The sequence below is a fragment of the Nomascus leucogenys genome, chromosome 22a (assembly GCF_006542625.1).
Source record: "Nomascus leucogenys isolate Asia chromosome 22a, Asia_NLE_v1, whole genome shotgun sequence".
In the NCBI taxonomy this organism is placed as follows: Eukaryota; Metazoa; Chordata; class Mammalia; order Primates; family Hylobatidae; genus Nomascus; species Nomascus leucogenys.
This window is the reverse complement of record NC_044402.1, coordinates 9,406,079-9,418,842: the sequence shown is the minus strand read 5'-3', so window position 1 is coordinate 9,418,842 and position 12,764 is coordinate 9,406,079. Positions and strand designations below refer to the sequence as shown.

At 45.4% G+C, this 12,764-nt stretch overlaps 1 protein-coding gene across 5 annotated transcripts in view; it reads left to right on the top strand.

Annotated features, from left to right (window-relative positions):
- AK7 (adenylate kinase 7) overlaps positions 1-12,764 on the top strand; it is a 97,689-nt gene that overhangs the window by 43,025 nt on the left and 41,900 nt on the right. For all 5 annotated transcript variants that reach the window (XM_030802884.1, XM_030802885.1, XM_030802883.1 and 2 more), the window contains exons 6-8: positions 3,483-3,563; positions 8,295-8,383; positions 12,068-12,158. In XM_030802884.1, coding sequence (XP_030658744.1) covers positions 3,483-3,563; positions 8,295-8,383; positions 12,068-12,158 — 261 coding nt within the window. The remainder of the gene's footprint in view (positions 1-3,482; positions 3,564-8,294; positions 8,384-12,067; positions 12,159-12,764) is intronic.

The window sequence follows — 12,764 nt, the reverse complement described above, 5'->3', positions numbered from 1 at the left end:
TCCAGAAGTGCCGTCTGGGAGTCAGGGACTAGAGTGATAAACCTTAGAAGTCTACCTGATGTTCTATTGTATTGCAGCTGAGCTAGCATGCAAACCACAAGACGTAGTCTTTCCCAGTCTTCCCTCTTCTTTCCAAAGACAGAGGAGCCTCACCCAGTAGCCACCCCAGGCCACAAGGAGTACTGACAGACTAGCACTGATGTTCCCTTCAGATCCAAGGTCTCTTAAGTCAGCTGGTCTTGACTGCTGCCTGGCCTGGGACTCACCCTTCAGATGGGACTCACCCTTCAGGAAAGTAGGCTCCCCTCTGGCCCAGGGCAGGTCCAGAAATACCATTCAAGAGTCAAGTCATGGCAGGGACCCCAAGAGCCTGCTTGGTGCTCTACCTAACTTTGGCCTTGCTGGCACCTAAGGTGCAAGACAAAGTCCCCTTTACTGTTCCCTCTGCTTTTCTCAAGCAGAAGGAGTTTTGCCGCGTAGTCACCATAGCTGGGAATGTGCTGAATCTCACCTGAAGCCAGCAAGGCTCATCCAAGGCCCTCGACAGAGTACCTGGGTATCACTGCTGGTTATTCAGGGCCCAAGGGCTCTCAAGTTAGCAGGTGATGAATGCTGCTGGGACTAGGTCCTTGCCTTCAAGGCAGCAGGTTCCCTTTCTGGCCCAGGGTATGTCTAGAAATGTCATCTGGGAGCTAGGGCCTAGAATGAGGGCCTCCTTAATCACTGGTGCCCTTTCCTGCTGTGACTGAGCTGGTGTTCTAGATGCAAGACAAAGTCCCCCCTACTCTTCTCTCTCTGCTCCTCAAGCAGAAGGAAGGGGTCTCTTGGGAGACGCGAGCTGTGCAGCTTGGGGTTAGAGGAGAGGTGGTGCCAGTTCTTCCTTGGCTACCCCAGTTGGTGTCTCAGTATGTTGCATGCCCTCCCCAGTCCACTGTCTCTGGGCCTCACTCAGCACTGGAACTCACCTAGAGTTGCAGTCCTTATGGCCTGGATTGTCTTCCAAGTTTGCTTGGAGACACAGAGTGCTGTAGCCCTCGGTGGCGAGGTTTGGAGGCACTTAAGTTCTGACCACTGATACCGGAAAGCCCCCTCTGACTCGGGCTGGTTTAAATGCTCCTTCCATGGGCTGGGCTGGCATCAGCTGAGTTTGGTCTGGTTTTTCTTTCTGCTCTAACAGGACAGTGCTGAGTTCAATGCCTCCCAAATGCTGTGTTCTCCCTCCTGCAGCGCCCAGAGATGCTCTCCTGCTGGCGGGGGTGGGTGGCTTTGGCGATTCCAAACTGTTTTTTCTAGTTCTTCAGTGCCTCTTTCAGCGATATGAAGTTAAATTAGGTACTGTGAGGGCTCACCTGATTTTTGGTTCTTATGAAGCTGTTTTTTCTGTGTAGATAGTTATTGTTGTCCTTGCAGGGGAGATTTCCATCCTGCCGTCTTGCCCTGCCTCTGGGCTTATCTTTTGACTGTTTGGTAGACTGTGGTTGAAAAACTGTCTTGGACTGTGGGAAGGCAGTTAGCAGGCGTTTGGAGGCAAGAAATGAGCCCTTTAGGCTACATTTTCAAATCAGTTGGCAGAAAGTTGTCCGTAAGTCTCTCTTACAATTTTTAAAATCCCTATTGTATTTGTGGTTATGTCCTCCTTTTCAGGCCTAATATTTGCAAGGTGAGATCACTACCTTCCCACAACAGCCTGAGTAACATTCTTCCTAAAAACTCCTGTAGGCCAGGCCGGGCGCGGTGGCTCACGCTTGTAATCCCAGCACTTTGGGAGGCCGAGGCGGGCGGATCACGAGGTCAGGAGATCGAGACCACAGTGAAACCCCGTCTCTACTAAAAATACAAAAAAATTAGCCGGGCGTGGTGGTGGGCACCTGTAGTCCCAGCTACTCAGAGAGGCTGAGGCAGGAGAATGGCGTGAACCCGGGAGGTGGAGCTTGCAGTGAGCTGAGATTGCACCATTGCACTCCAGCCTGAGTGACAGAGCGAGACTCTGTCTCCAAAAAAAAAAAAAAAAAAACTCCTGTAGGCCAGGCGCAGTGGCTTATGCCTGTAATCCCAGCACTTTGGGAGGCCGAGGCAGGCGGATCACTTGAGGTCAGGAGTTCAAGACCAGCCTGGCCAACATGGGGAAACCCTGTCTCTATTAAAAGTACAAAAATTACTTGGGCATGGTGGTTCTCACCTGTAATCCCAGCTACTTGGGAGGCTGAGGCAGGAGAATCACTTGAACCCAGGAGGCCAAGGTTGCAGTGAGCCTAGATTATGCCACTGCACTCCAGCCTGGGCAACAAGTGAAACTCTGTCTCCAAACAAACAAACAAAAAACTCCTGTCTTGTACCATCCCCTGTTTGCCTGAAGAAGCTCAAGCAAATTTTCTGATTGGTGGGTTTGGGGAGGGCCTGGCCATGTGAGCTTGGCCCATCCTCCTTCCCTTCTCTCTGGGGCCCCGCGGATGGCGGCTACTGTGCATTTCACCTTCGTCATGCCCTGAGACTTACAGCAGCAGGCCGCCATATGCAGAAGTCCCTCGTTGTCCAGTGTTGCCTGGGACTGGTTTGGAAAAGTTCATCCTATTCTGGATTCAGGGTTAGGAGGCTCATCATCATGGCTCACCTAAGGCATGGCCTCCAGTAGAACTCATATCAATAATAAAGACGGTATTTTGAGCTTATCTGGTTAAATATTGAGGCAGAGAGTAGAGGCTGAGAAGGGTAGTCGGGGGTGCGGGGAGGGAGGGATAGTGAATGAGTACAAAAAATGTTGGAAAGAATGAATAAGACCTACTATTTGATAGCACAGCAGGGTGACTATAGTCAGCAATAACTGAACTGTAGGTTTTTAAATAACTTAAAGAGTATAATTGGAGTGTTTGTAATTCAATGGATAAATGCTTAAAGGGATGGATACCCCATTCTCCATGATGTGCTTATTTCAGATTGCATGCCTGTATCAAAACATCTCATGCACCCCCATAAATCTATATACTTACTATGTACCCACAAATATTAAAAATTAAAAATAAAGAAATATTGAGGCCAGTTCTTACAGTGCCTAAACTGCTCGTCCAGGGTGAAGTGGACAATCCATGTGAATTTCCATCCTTGTGTTAAGGCCCATTACCAGCTTCTTGGTTTCATGTACTAGACCATTAAAGATTCTCACGGAAAGACCTGTTTTTCTTTCCTCTTTTCCCCTTCAGTGCCCGGCATAGAGCTTACAGGTACTAAGTTTTCACAAAAACCATGGCTTTAATTTAATTAGGAGTCCTTGTTAAATTTTAATAGTAGTCAGAGGTATTCCTGAATAGTGCAGGGGTGTTGTTTCTCCCTTTAAGAGATAGGATTTATATCCCGAACAATACCTCAGTAACCTGCAAGAGTTGACGGAAGTTCTGAAAGTGCTCATTTTAACTACTAAAATAATCTGGTTCAATATGATTAATAATATTACATCCAGCTTTTTTTTTCTGTATTTTATCTAATAGGCCAGAAAATTTGCAACTTACGTAGTTGCTGCTGGACTTCAGTATGGAGCGGAAGGAGGCATGTTACACACATTTTTTAAGGTATGGCTTTTCAGTGATGACGTGGAATGTTTAAAAGTGTCTTATGATACAGATACACAATTTGAAGGTGTTTTTGATTGCTTTGGATGTGGTTATTACAGTAGAATAGCAGAAAATGAAGGAAAGTATGGATGTGACCACAAAGACCTACGTTTCTTTCCCATTATTAACTTGTATTCACCACTCTCAAAATAATAACGAAAAAGATGTATCTCCTTTCATTCATGAAACAAATATTGATCTAGTGCCCATCAGGTGCTAGAAACTGTTGTAGGTACTTGGGATACAGTAAAATAATAAAGTTCCTCCTTTTGTGAAGCTTACATTCTGGCAGGGTGGAGAAAGATAGATAATAAGCAAGCCAGTAAATACTGAGTATTTCAGATGTTGAAACAGGGTATGGAAAACAACAAAGCAGAGAAAGGCAGAGAGTGCTGGGGAGTAAGGTTGCGGGGGTTGGGGGTGTTATATCTTGTATAGGAAGGTTGAGAAAGGTCTTTCCAACAATGTGACATTTGAGTAGAAAGGGAAAGGCAATGAGGGAGCTGGCTAATTGGCTTTCTGGAGAAAGACATCCCAAGCAGTGGGAATTGTAACTGCAAAGAAGTGAGGCAGAAATGTGCTGGCTACATTTGAAGACAAATATAGCTCAATCTAGCTGAAGTATGGGAGAACAGTGGTAATGAGGTCAAAGCGGTAATGAGAGAGTCAGACCAAGCCCAGCCTGGTAGCCCCTCGTGAAGCTCTGGCTTTCTTTCTGAGTGAGATGGGCAACCATTAGACTGTTTGAGCACAGAAGCAACATAATCCATGTGATATAAAAGGACAGCTTTCTTCTTCTGCTGTGCTGACGATGTACTATTTGGGGCACGGGCAGGAGCAGGAAGCAAGGAAGCCAGTGAGGAGGGTAGTGCCTAAGACCTGGGTGGGCATGGTGGGGATACTGGAAACTGTTCAGATTTCAGACGTATTTTGAAGAGAGAGTCAATGGGATTTGTTCAAAGCTTGGATGTAAGGATGACAGAAACAAAGTAAAGGATAACTTTAAGGGTTTTGATCTAAGCAACTAGCAGTATGGCACTGCCATTTATTGAGATGGGGAAGACAGGGAATGGAGCTGGTTGGGGCACAATGCAATGAAAAGTTTAGGAAGTTTGAGATAATTAATATCCAAGTATAGACACTGGGAAGGCTATTGGACATAAAGAGTTTAGTGATCATGGGGGAGGTCAGGTCTGGAGATATAATCATGGGAGCTGTCAGTATACAGTGGGTACTTAAATCCTTGGGACTGGATGACATCAACTAGTGAATGAATATGGAGAAAAGATAGGGGCCTGAGGACTGAGTCTTGGAACCCTCCAATATTGGAGGTTATAGGGAAATGGGAGGGAATTAGGAAAGGAGGTTGAGAAGGGTGGGCAGGAAGCAGGAGAGGAAATAAGAGAGGAATAAATAACTATTTTAAAAAGTGGTTTTGGCCGGCTCACGCCTGTAATCCCAGCACTTTGGGAGGCCAAGGTGGGCGGATCACAAGGTCAGGAGATCAAGACTATCCTGGCTAACACGGAGAAACCCCGTCTCTACTGAAAATACAAAAAATTAGCCGGGCATGGTGGCAGGAGCCTGTAGTCCCAGCTACTCTGGAGGCTGAGGCAGGAGAATGGTGTGAACCCAGGAAGTGGAGCTTGCAGTGAGCCGAGATCACGCCACTGCACTCCAGCCTGGGTGACAGAGTGAGATTCCATCTCAAAAAAAAAAAAAAAAGTTTTTAAAAAGAAAGAATGACAAATTGTGTCAGATACTGCAGATAATCAACTAAGATGAAACCTACAAATTGACCACTGAATTTTTTGGCACTGGGTAGGACAAAAGCCTAATAGACGTAGGTTCAAGAGGGAACAGCTGGAGGGGAATTGAAGACAATGAGAACAGAGAAATATTTCAAGGAATTTTCCTGTAAAAGGAGGGGGGTGCAAAGAAAGAAGGCGGAGTTAAAGGGTAAATGTAGTCAAGAGAGGTTGGTTGAACTGATTTTTAATTTTTATTTGATTTATTTATTATTTATTTATTTATTTAAAGAGGGAGTCTTACTCTTTCACCCAGGCTGGAGTGCAGTGGCACAATCTCAACTCACTGCAATCTCCACCTCCTGGGTTCAAGCAATTCTCCTGCCTCAGCCTCCCGAGCAGCTGGGATTACAGGTGCCTGCCACCATGCCCGGCTAATTTTTGTATTTTTAGTAGAGACAGGGTTTCACCATATTGGCCAGGCTGGTCTCGAACTCCTGACTTCGTGATCCGCCCACCTCAGCCTCCAAAGTGCTGGGATTATAGGCGTGAGCCACCACGCCTGGCCTTGAACTGATTTTTTTAATACAAGAGATATGACAGTTGCAGAGGAGAAGCTCAAGGAAGCTCTTACTCATTGTCTGTTCTCAGCTACTTCCCACCTACCTGCTCACTGAATCTTGGCATTCACAGGCCTCGGCCCTAGACCTTTTTTCCTCGCCCTTTGCTCTCTCTCCCTTGGTCTGTTGATTTCCTGTGACTGATACCAATGACTCAAACTTCAGTCTCCAGCGAGGCTCTCTCTCCTGAGTTCTAGCTCTGTAGGTCCAGCTGCCTACTCAGCACCTCAACTTGGATGTCTTTCCCAAATCCAAACTATACCTACAGTCATCCCCAAACCTGCTCCTCCTCCAAGGCCCCATCTCAGAAAATGGGGTAACCCTCCAACCAGCTACATGATCAGAATCCAACTCCTCCCTCCTTACTGCAAACCAAAAAGTTTCTGAGACAGGTCTCAGTCAATTTAGAAGTTTATTGTGCCAAGGTTAAGGATGCACGCCCAGGAGACAGGCCTGTGCCTTTCTCCAAAGATGACTTTGAGTGCTTCAATATTTAAAGGGAAAAGGGTAGATATTAGAGAAAGAGGAAAAAAATTTTTAAAGATGTGGGTAAGCCAGGCGTGGTGGCTGATGCCTATAATCCCAGTAAAGCACTTTGAGAGGCCAGTGTGAGTGGATGGCTTGAACCCAGGAGTTTGAGACCAGCCTGGGCAACATGGTGAAACCCTGTGTCTACAAAAAATAAATAAAAGGTGTAGGTAGATAAGAGGCAAGCAGGCACATTCTTTTGAGCCTTTGGTCAGCTGTTCGACATGAGGGAAGGGTAGAGGAATAGTCACTTATGCATTTATCTAGCTCAGCAAATCTGCATTTTTACATAAGATAAAATAAACATAAGGCCGAGGAAGCAATCAGATAGGCATTTGTGTCAGGTGAGCCTAGGGATGACTTTGAGTTCTGTCCTTGTCCTGTACCTGTGAAGATAAGCTGTCAATTTACATTGTCAGGGTGAAATTCAACAGAACTGTTTTCAGGTAAAGCTCTTGGGGCCTACAGATAATTTCCTAGTGGGCAAATTGTGAGGAAGGTATGAGGCCAGGCATGGTGGCTCATGCCAGTAATCCCAGCATATTGGGAGGCTGAGGCGGGTGGATCACCTGAGGTCAGGAGTTCAAGACCAGCCTGGCCAACATGGTGAAACCCCATCTCTATTAAAAATACAAAAATTAGCCAGGTGTGGTGGCACATGCTTGTGATCCCAGCTATTCGGGAGGCTGAGGCAGGAGAATCGCTTAAACCTGGGAGGCAGAGGTTGCAGTGAACCGAGATTGTGCCACTGCACTCCAGCCTGGATGACACAGCAAGACTCCATCTCAAAAAAAAAAAAGAAAAAAAAAAGGAAACAAAATAAAATCTTTGAATGAGAGACAGATTTGCTTTGTGTAGTTCCTAGCTTGACTTTTCCCTTTGGCTTAGTGATTTTGGGGTCCCAAGATTTATTCTCCTTTCACATTACCCATCACAAAATTCCCACTTACTGCAGCCAGCCTCCTCAATATCTCCCTTCTCTCCATCCCCACTCCCTGCACTTCCCACCTCCAAGCTAAGCTACCCTATTTCACCTGCACACCTGCCATCACCTCTCTCTCCCCATCGGACTCTCCTTCCCACCACTTCTCCACAAGGCAACAAAAGCAAGCCTGCTGGTGTCACATCACTGCTTAGAACCCTTCAATACTTTGTCTCAAAGTCCAAAATATCTTACAAGACCCAGTGGTCTACTGTGACCCCCACCCCTACCTCTTTCACTCTTAACAACAATTCAAAATAATCTAATATGTGACACTTAAACAGTACTCAGCATGTCTGTTTGGTTACTGAAATACTTAATGAGAAGAAAAGATGAGGATTTAGACTCTGAGGATTGGGGTTCCAGTCCAAGCTCTCACAAGCGTAACCTCCTGCACGCTACTTTATCCACTAAGCATTTCACCCCTGTACTGATGGTAATTATTTCCCCTCACCTCATCCCTACTGGTGGGGGTAATTTTAAATTTTAATTTGTCTTTTTGTGAGAATTAAGACATCATGCATGTGAAAATATTTCTTCTCTATGTAAATGGCATGCATATAGCTACTAAATACGACTGGGAGGTTGTAGATTTCTTGAAAAGTATTTCAGTCCCAAGGCTACACATTATTTCTCTTGGCAGAATTTGATCCTAAATCTCATCAGGGCTGATTTATAAAACTCCCCCTAGAGGAAATTACTTAAGCAGATAGCTAGGCCTCTTGGATGCCTCCTCCTGTAGACTTATGTGTGACTGTAATAGCCATCCACATATAACTGGGGGACATGATTTTGCTTTTCTTTCTTTCAGATGGCTTGGTTGGGTGAGATTCCTGCATTACCAGTTTTTGGCGATGGAACAAATGTAATTCCAACAATCCACGTTCTTGATCTAGCAGGGTAAGCATTCTCCCAGAGGCGTGACCTTCGTAGAATTGGTTAATGTGTTTGTTTGTAGGCTAATGCTTTTTGAGCATTTACCCAGTGCTAAGACCCTTACATACATTATTGTGTTCATTCTTCGTAACAACCCTATGCAGAAGGTACCGTCTTCTCCATTTTGCATCTAATGAGATAGTGCCCACTGTTCAAAAGTTCTGCATTTCTGGTGACAAGTTCAGGTTCATCTCTTAGAAACTATCAGCAGAATAGCAATGCCCTCCAATTTTGGAAAAGAAAGAACTTGGTATGTACATTCTGAGGATATAGTTTCTTATTCCTTTGTGCCAGATGAGATTAATATGTCTAACCCATCAACTGAAATTCTAGAATTCAGATGGAAAACTGTAAACCTGAAGCTTTTTCCTTCTTCGACAGTTGTAGGTAAAGTTGACATATGTTTTTTATACTCACAGAGCATCTAAACCCTGTATTCAGACAGGTCCAGAAACCCTTCTCCTTTGAAGACCCTGACTTAAACGTGAGGTCAATGAGCTGGTTCACTGTGTTTGTGGTTCATCAGCTCCAGCTTCTGGGGACTTCATTCTGTCACCCCTGTGGCACATCCCCAGAAAGGAGCAATTTCTGCACTTCCCTGAGGTTCTGGTTTTCAGATTCCCACTCTTTCTCTCATCCACTGGCCACGAGTAAATTAGTCACAATCTCAGATAAATTTCTAGATTTACTGGGAAATGAAGGAAGTTTAAACTTCAGGGCCACACCCCTGAGCAGATCCCTTTCCAAGACCCTGAACCTAATTTTTATTATTTTTCTTAAAGAAGGACCCTATAAGTCAGGGATATTCAATCTTTTGGCTTCCCTGGGCCACATTGGAAGAAGATTTGTCTTGGGCCACACGTAAAATACACTAACACTAACGATAGCTGATGAGCTTTAAAAAAAATAACAAAAAAAAAAACCTCATAATTTTTTTTTTTTGAGATGGAGTCTCGCTCTGTTGCCCAGGCTGGAGTGCAGTGGCGCAATCTCGGCTCACTGCAAGCTCCACCTCCTAGGTTCATGCCATTCTCCTGTCTCGGCCTCCTGAGTAGCTGCGACTACAGGCGCCCACCACCACGCCCGGCTAATTTTTTGTATTTTTAGTAGAGATGGGGTTTCACCATGTTACCCAGGATGGTCTCAATCTCCTGACCTCATGATCCACCCGCCTTGGCTTCCCAAAGTGCTGGGATTACAGGCGTGAGCCACCGCGCCCGGCCCAAAAACTCATGTTTTAAGAAAGTTTACAAAGTGTGTTGGGCCACATTCAAAGCCATCCTGGGCCTCATGGGGCCCACAGGCCCCAGTTTGACAAGCTTGCTGTAAATGGGCTAAGCTTCAGGCACTACAAAACCCTGGATCTGCTCCATCCCTGGGGATGGAGGGGCCAAAACATACCCATTTTTTTTCTGCAGAGATTTTACATTATGACATTACTGGGTTTCAAAGATATAGAATAGTCTTTTACATTATTAATATAACTTACTTGGCATTAATCCTTAACATATTACTTCCAAACATAAATTAGAGGGTGAGATTATTGCCATTACAGAAGGACTTGGGGCCTGTTAAAAACAAGTTATAGCAGGCCATTGTTTTGGACTACATTCTTGTACAAGGCCCCAATAGACCAGACTGAAAATCAAAATGGAGTCACCCATGCTAAAGTTCCAGTCACCAAACTGAAACTAAGCTGTTACCTGACCTTTCGAGAAAGCCAAAGAGAGCAACAACAGCTAATTTCCCAAACAAGCCAGTGTCAGTCTTCAGTAGGCAGGATACTAAAGCTCTCTGTGTTTTAATCCTTACGATAAAAAGTAGCCTAAAGTAACCTGGTACTAACCTATCAGTTATCTTTCTTTTTTTTTTTTCTTTTGAGATGGAGTCTCGCTCTGTCGCCCAGGCTGGAGTGCAGTGGCACAACCTTGGCTCACTGCAACCTCCGCCTCCTGGGTTCAAGCGATTCTCCTGCCTCAGCTTCCCAAGTAGCTGGGACTACAGGCGCCGGCCACCACACCTGGCTATTTTTTGTATTTTTAGTAGAGACAGGGTTTCACCATGTTGGTCAGGCTGGTCTCGAACTCCTGATCTCAGGTGATCCACCTGCCTCAGCCTCCCAAAGTGCTGGGATTACAGGCGTGAGCCACCGCGCCTGGCCCCATTAGTTATCTTTCTGTTGTTCTCCTTGTCCCTGTCTTACAAGGAAACTAACTTTGAAATGACCAATGTGCTTTTTGTTCTTTGTTTCTGCTTCTGCAGCCCTTTCTGCCTATCAAACTACCCGCCTCTGCTCATTTCACTGACACACTTGTTCTATTTTATGGAATGAAATGTTGCCTGATTCTAGAATCACAAATAAAGCCAAGTGAAATCTTTAACTAGATTTGTTATAATTTTGTCTTTTGACAGACCCCTTTAAGTAGCATTTTTTCCCCAGAGGTTTCTTTGAAGATTGTCAAATATTTAACAGAGGAAAAAGCAAAAAGCTGAAATGTTCTGAGAAATGGATACAAAATAGGCTAGGTGCAGTGGCTCATGCCTGTAATCCCAACACTGTGGGAGGCCAAGATGGGAGGTTCGCCGGAGCCAAGGAGTTCGGGACCAGGCTGGACAACATAGTGAAACCCTGTCTTTACAAAAAATACAAAAATTAGTTGGGTTTGGTGGCTCGTGCCTGCAGTCCCAGCTACCTGGGAGGTGGAGGCGGGAGGATCACTTGAGCCTGGGAGGTTGAGGCTGCAGTGAACCGTGATTACACCACTGCCTGCCAGCCTGGGCGACAGAGCGAGACTCAAAATAAATAAACGAATGAATAAATAAATAAATAAATATAGAAAAAAAGAAATGAATACAAAATAAATGTGAACTGCACATTTGGAAGCATGCATCCGATTTATTTTCATTTTCTTGAAAGGAAGCTAAGATGGAGGTAGAATTGACAAGCCATTGTGGTAGACATCTATTCACTATTGTTTCTCTCTGGAATTGTTTAATTTTTGTTCCAATCCCTGCTCTGCCTCTCACTAGCTGTGTGAATTTGGGAAAGTTACTTACGGGGATAGGAGCAGTACCCACATGCTAGGGCTGTGAGAATTCAGTGGGGTCACACCTGTGCCGCCCTCAGCACAGAAGCAAGCGCTCGGAAACCTTGGCAACTCGGAATAGGAAAGCAGGCTCAGGCACTGTTGCTACGTGACTTCCTTAAAAGAGCCACAGCGTGTCTAAATCTGTGTCTTACTTTGTAAAATACCTCCCTAAAGCACTGTTGTGAGGCTCACATGAGCCACTAGATGGGGAGGGCTTCATAAACTGGGGTCCTGCTGGAGGCAGGTCCCCTTGTTGGGAGACAGGGCAGTATGCTGGAAAGAAGACAGGTCCAGAACCAGATGGATCTGACCTCGAAAGCTGGCTCTTCCACTTTCGCAGTAACTCTTCAGCCTGAGAAATGTCACCGAACTCCCTAGCATCTTCCTCATGTGGAGAATGCAGATAACCATCCCAACCCTGACCTTATTGAAAATGGAGATAACTTATCAAAGCACTAAACCCCACACCCAGCCATGGGGGTGGTGGTTAGTGAATTCTAGTTTACTGCATCTCTTTCGCCTTTTCCCTCTGATGATTATTTTACCTGTGGGTCTGCAGAGTGATAGAAAACGTCATAGATCACGCGCCAAAGCCTCACTACCTGGTTGCTGTGGATGAATCTGTTCATACCCTGGAAGACATAGTCAAGGTACAGTGGGTTCATCCCATACTTTGATGACGTATCGTAAATAGTTTTGCTGGCTGGGCGCGGTGGCTCATGCCTGTAATCCCAGCACTTTGGGAGTCTGAGGCGGGTGGATCACCTGAGGTCAGGAGCTCAAAACCAGCCTGACCAACATGATGAAACCCTATCTCTACTAAAATACAAAAATTAGCCGGGCATAAAGGCGGGTGCCTGTAATCCCAGCTACTCTGGAGGCTGAGACAAGAGAATTGCTTGAACCCGGGAGACGGTGGTTGCAGTGAGCCAAGATTGTGCCACTGCACTCCAGCCTGGGTGGCTGAGCAAGACTCCATCTCCAAAAAAAAAGAAGTTTTGTCCCCAATCAGTTGTGCTAACAAAACTGGGACTCCTAAGAAGAATATCCGTAAAACCCAAACTCACTATCTGCATTTGCAGTACATACTTTAAGGTTACTACCAAAATAGCCTTTCTCTTTTATATCCACAGTGGGAAATAAGAAAGACCGCTGTGGGGCTCAGATTAAGAAGATGGCGATCATTGCGCCCCAGACACACACGCAGATGCCACACCAGAATACGAAGATCCGCCAATAGGCACTTGCCCCAAAGT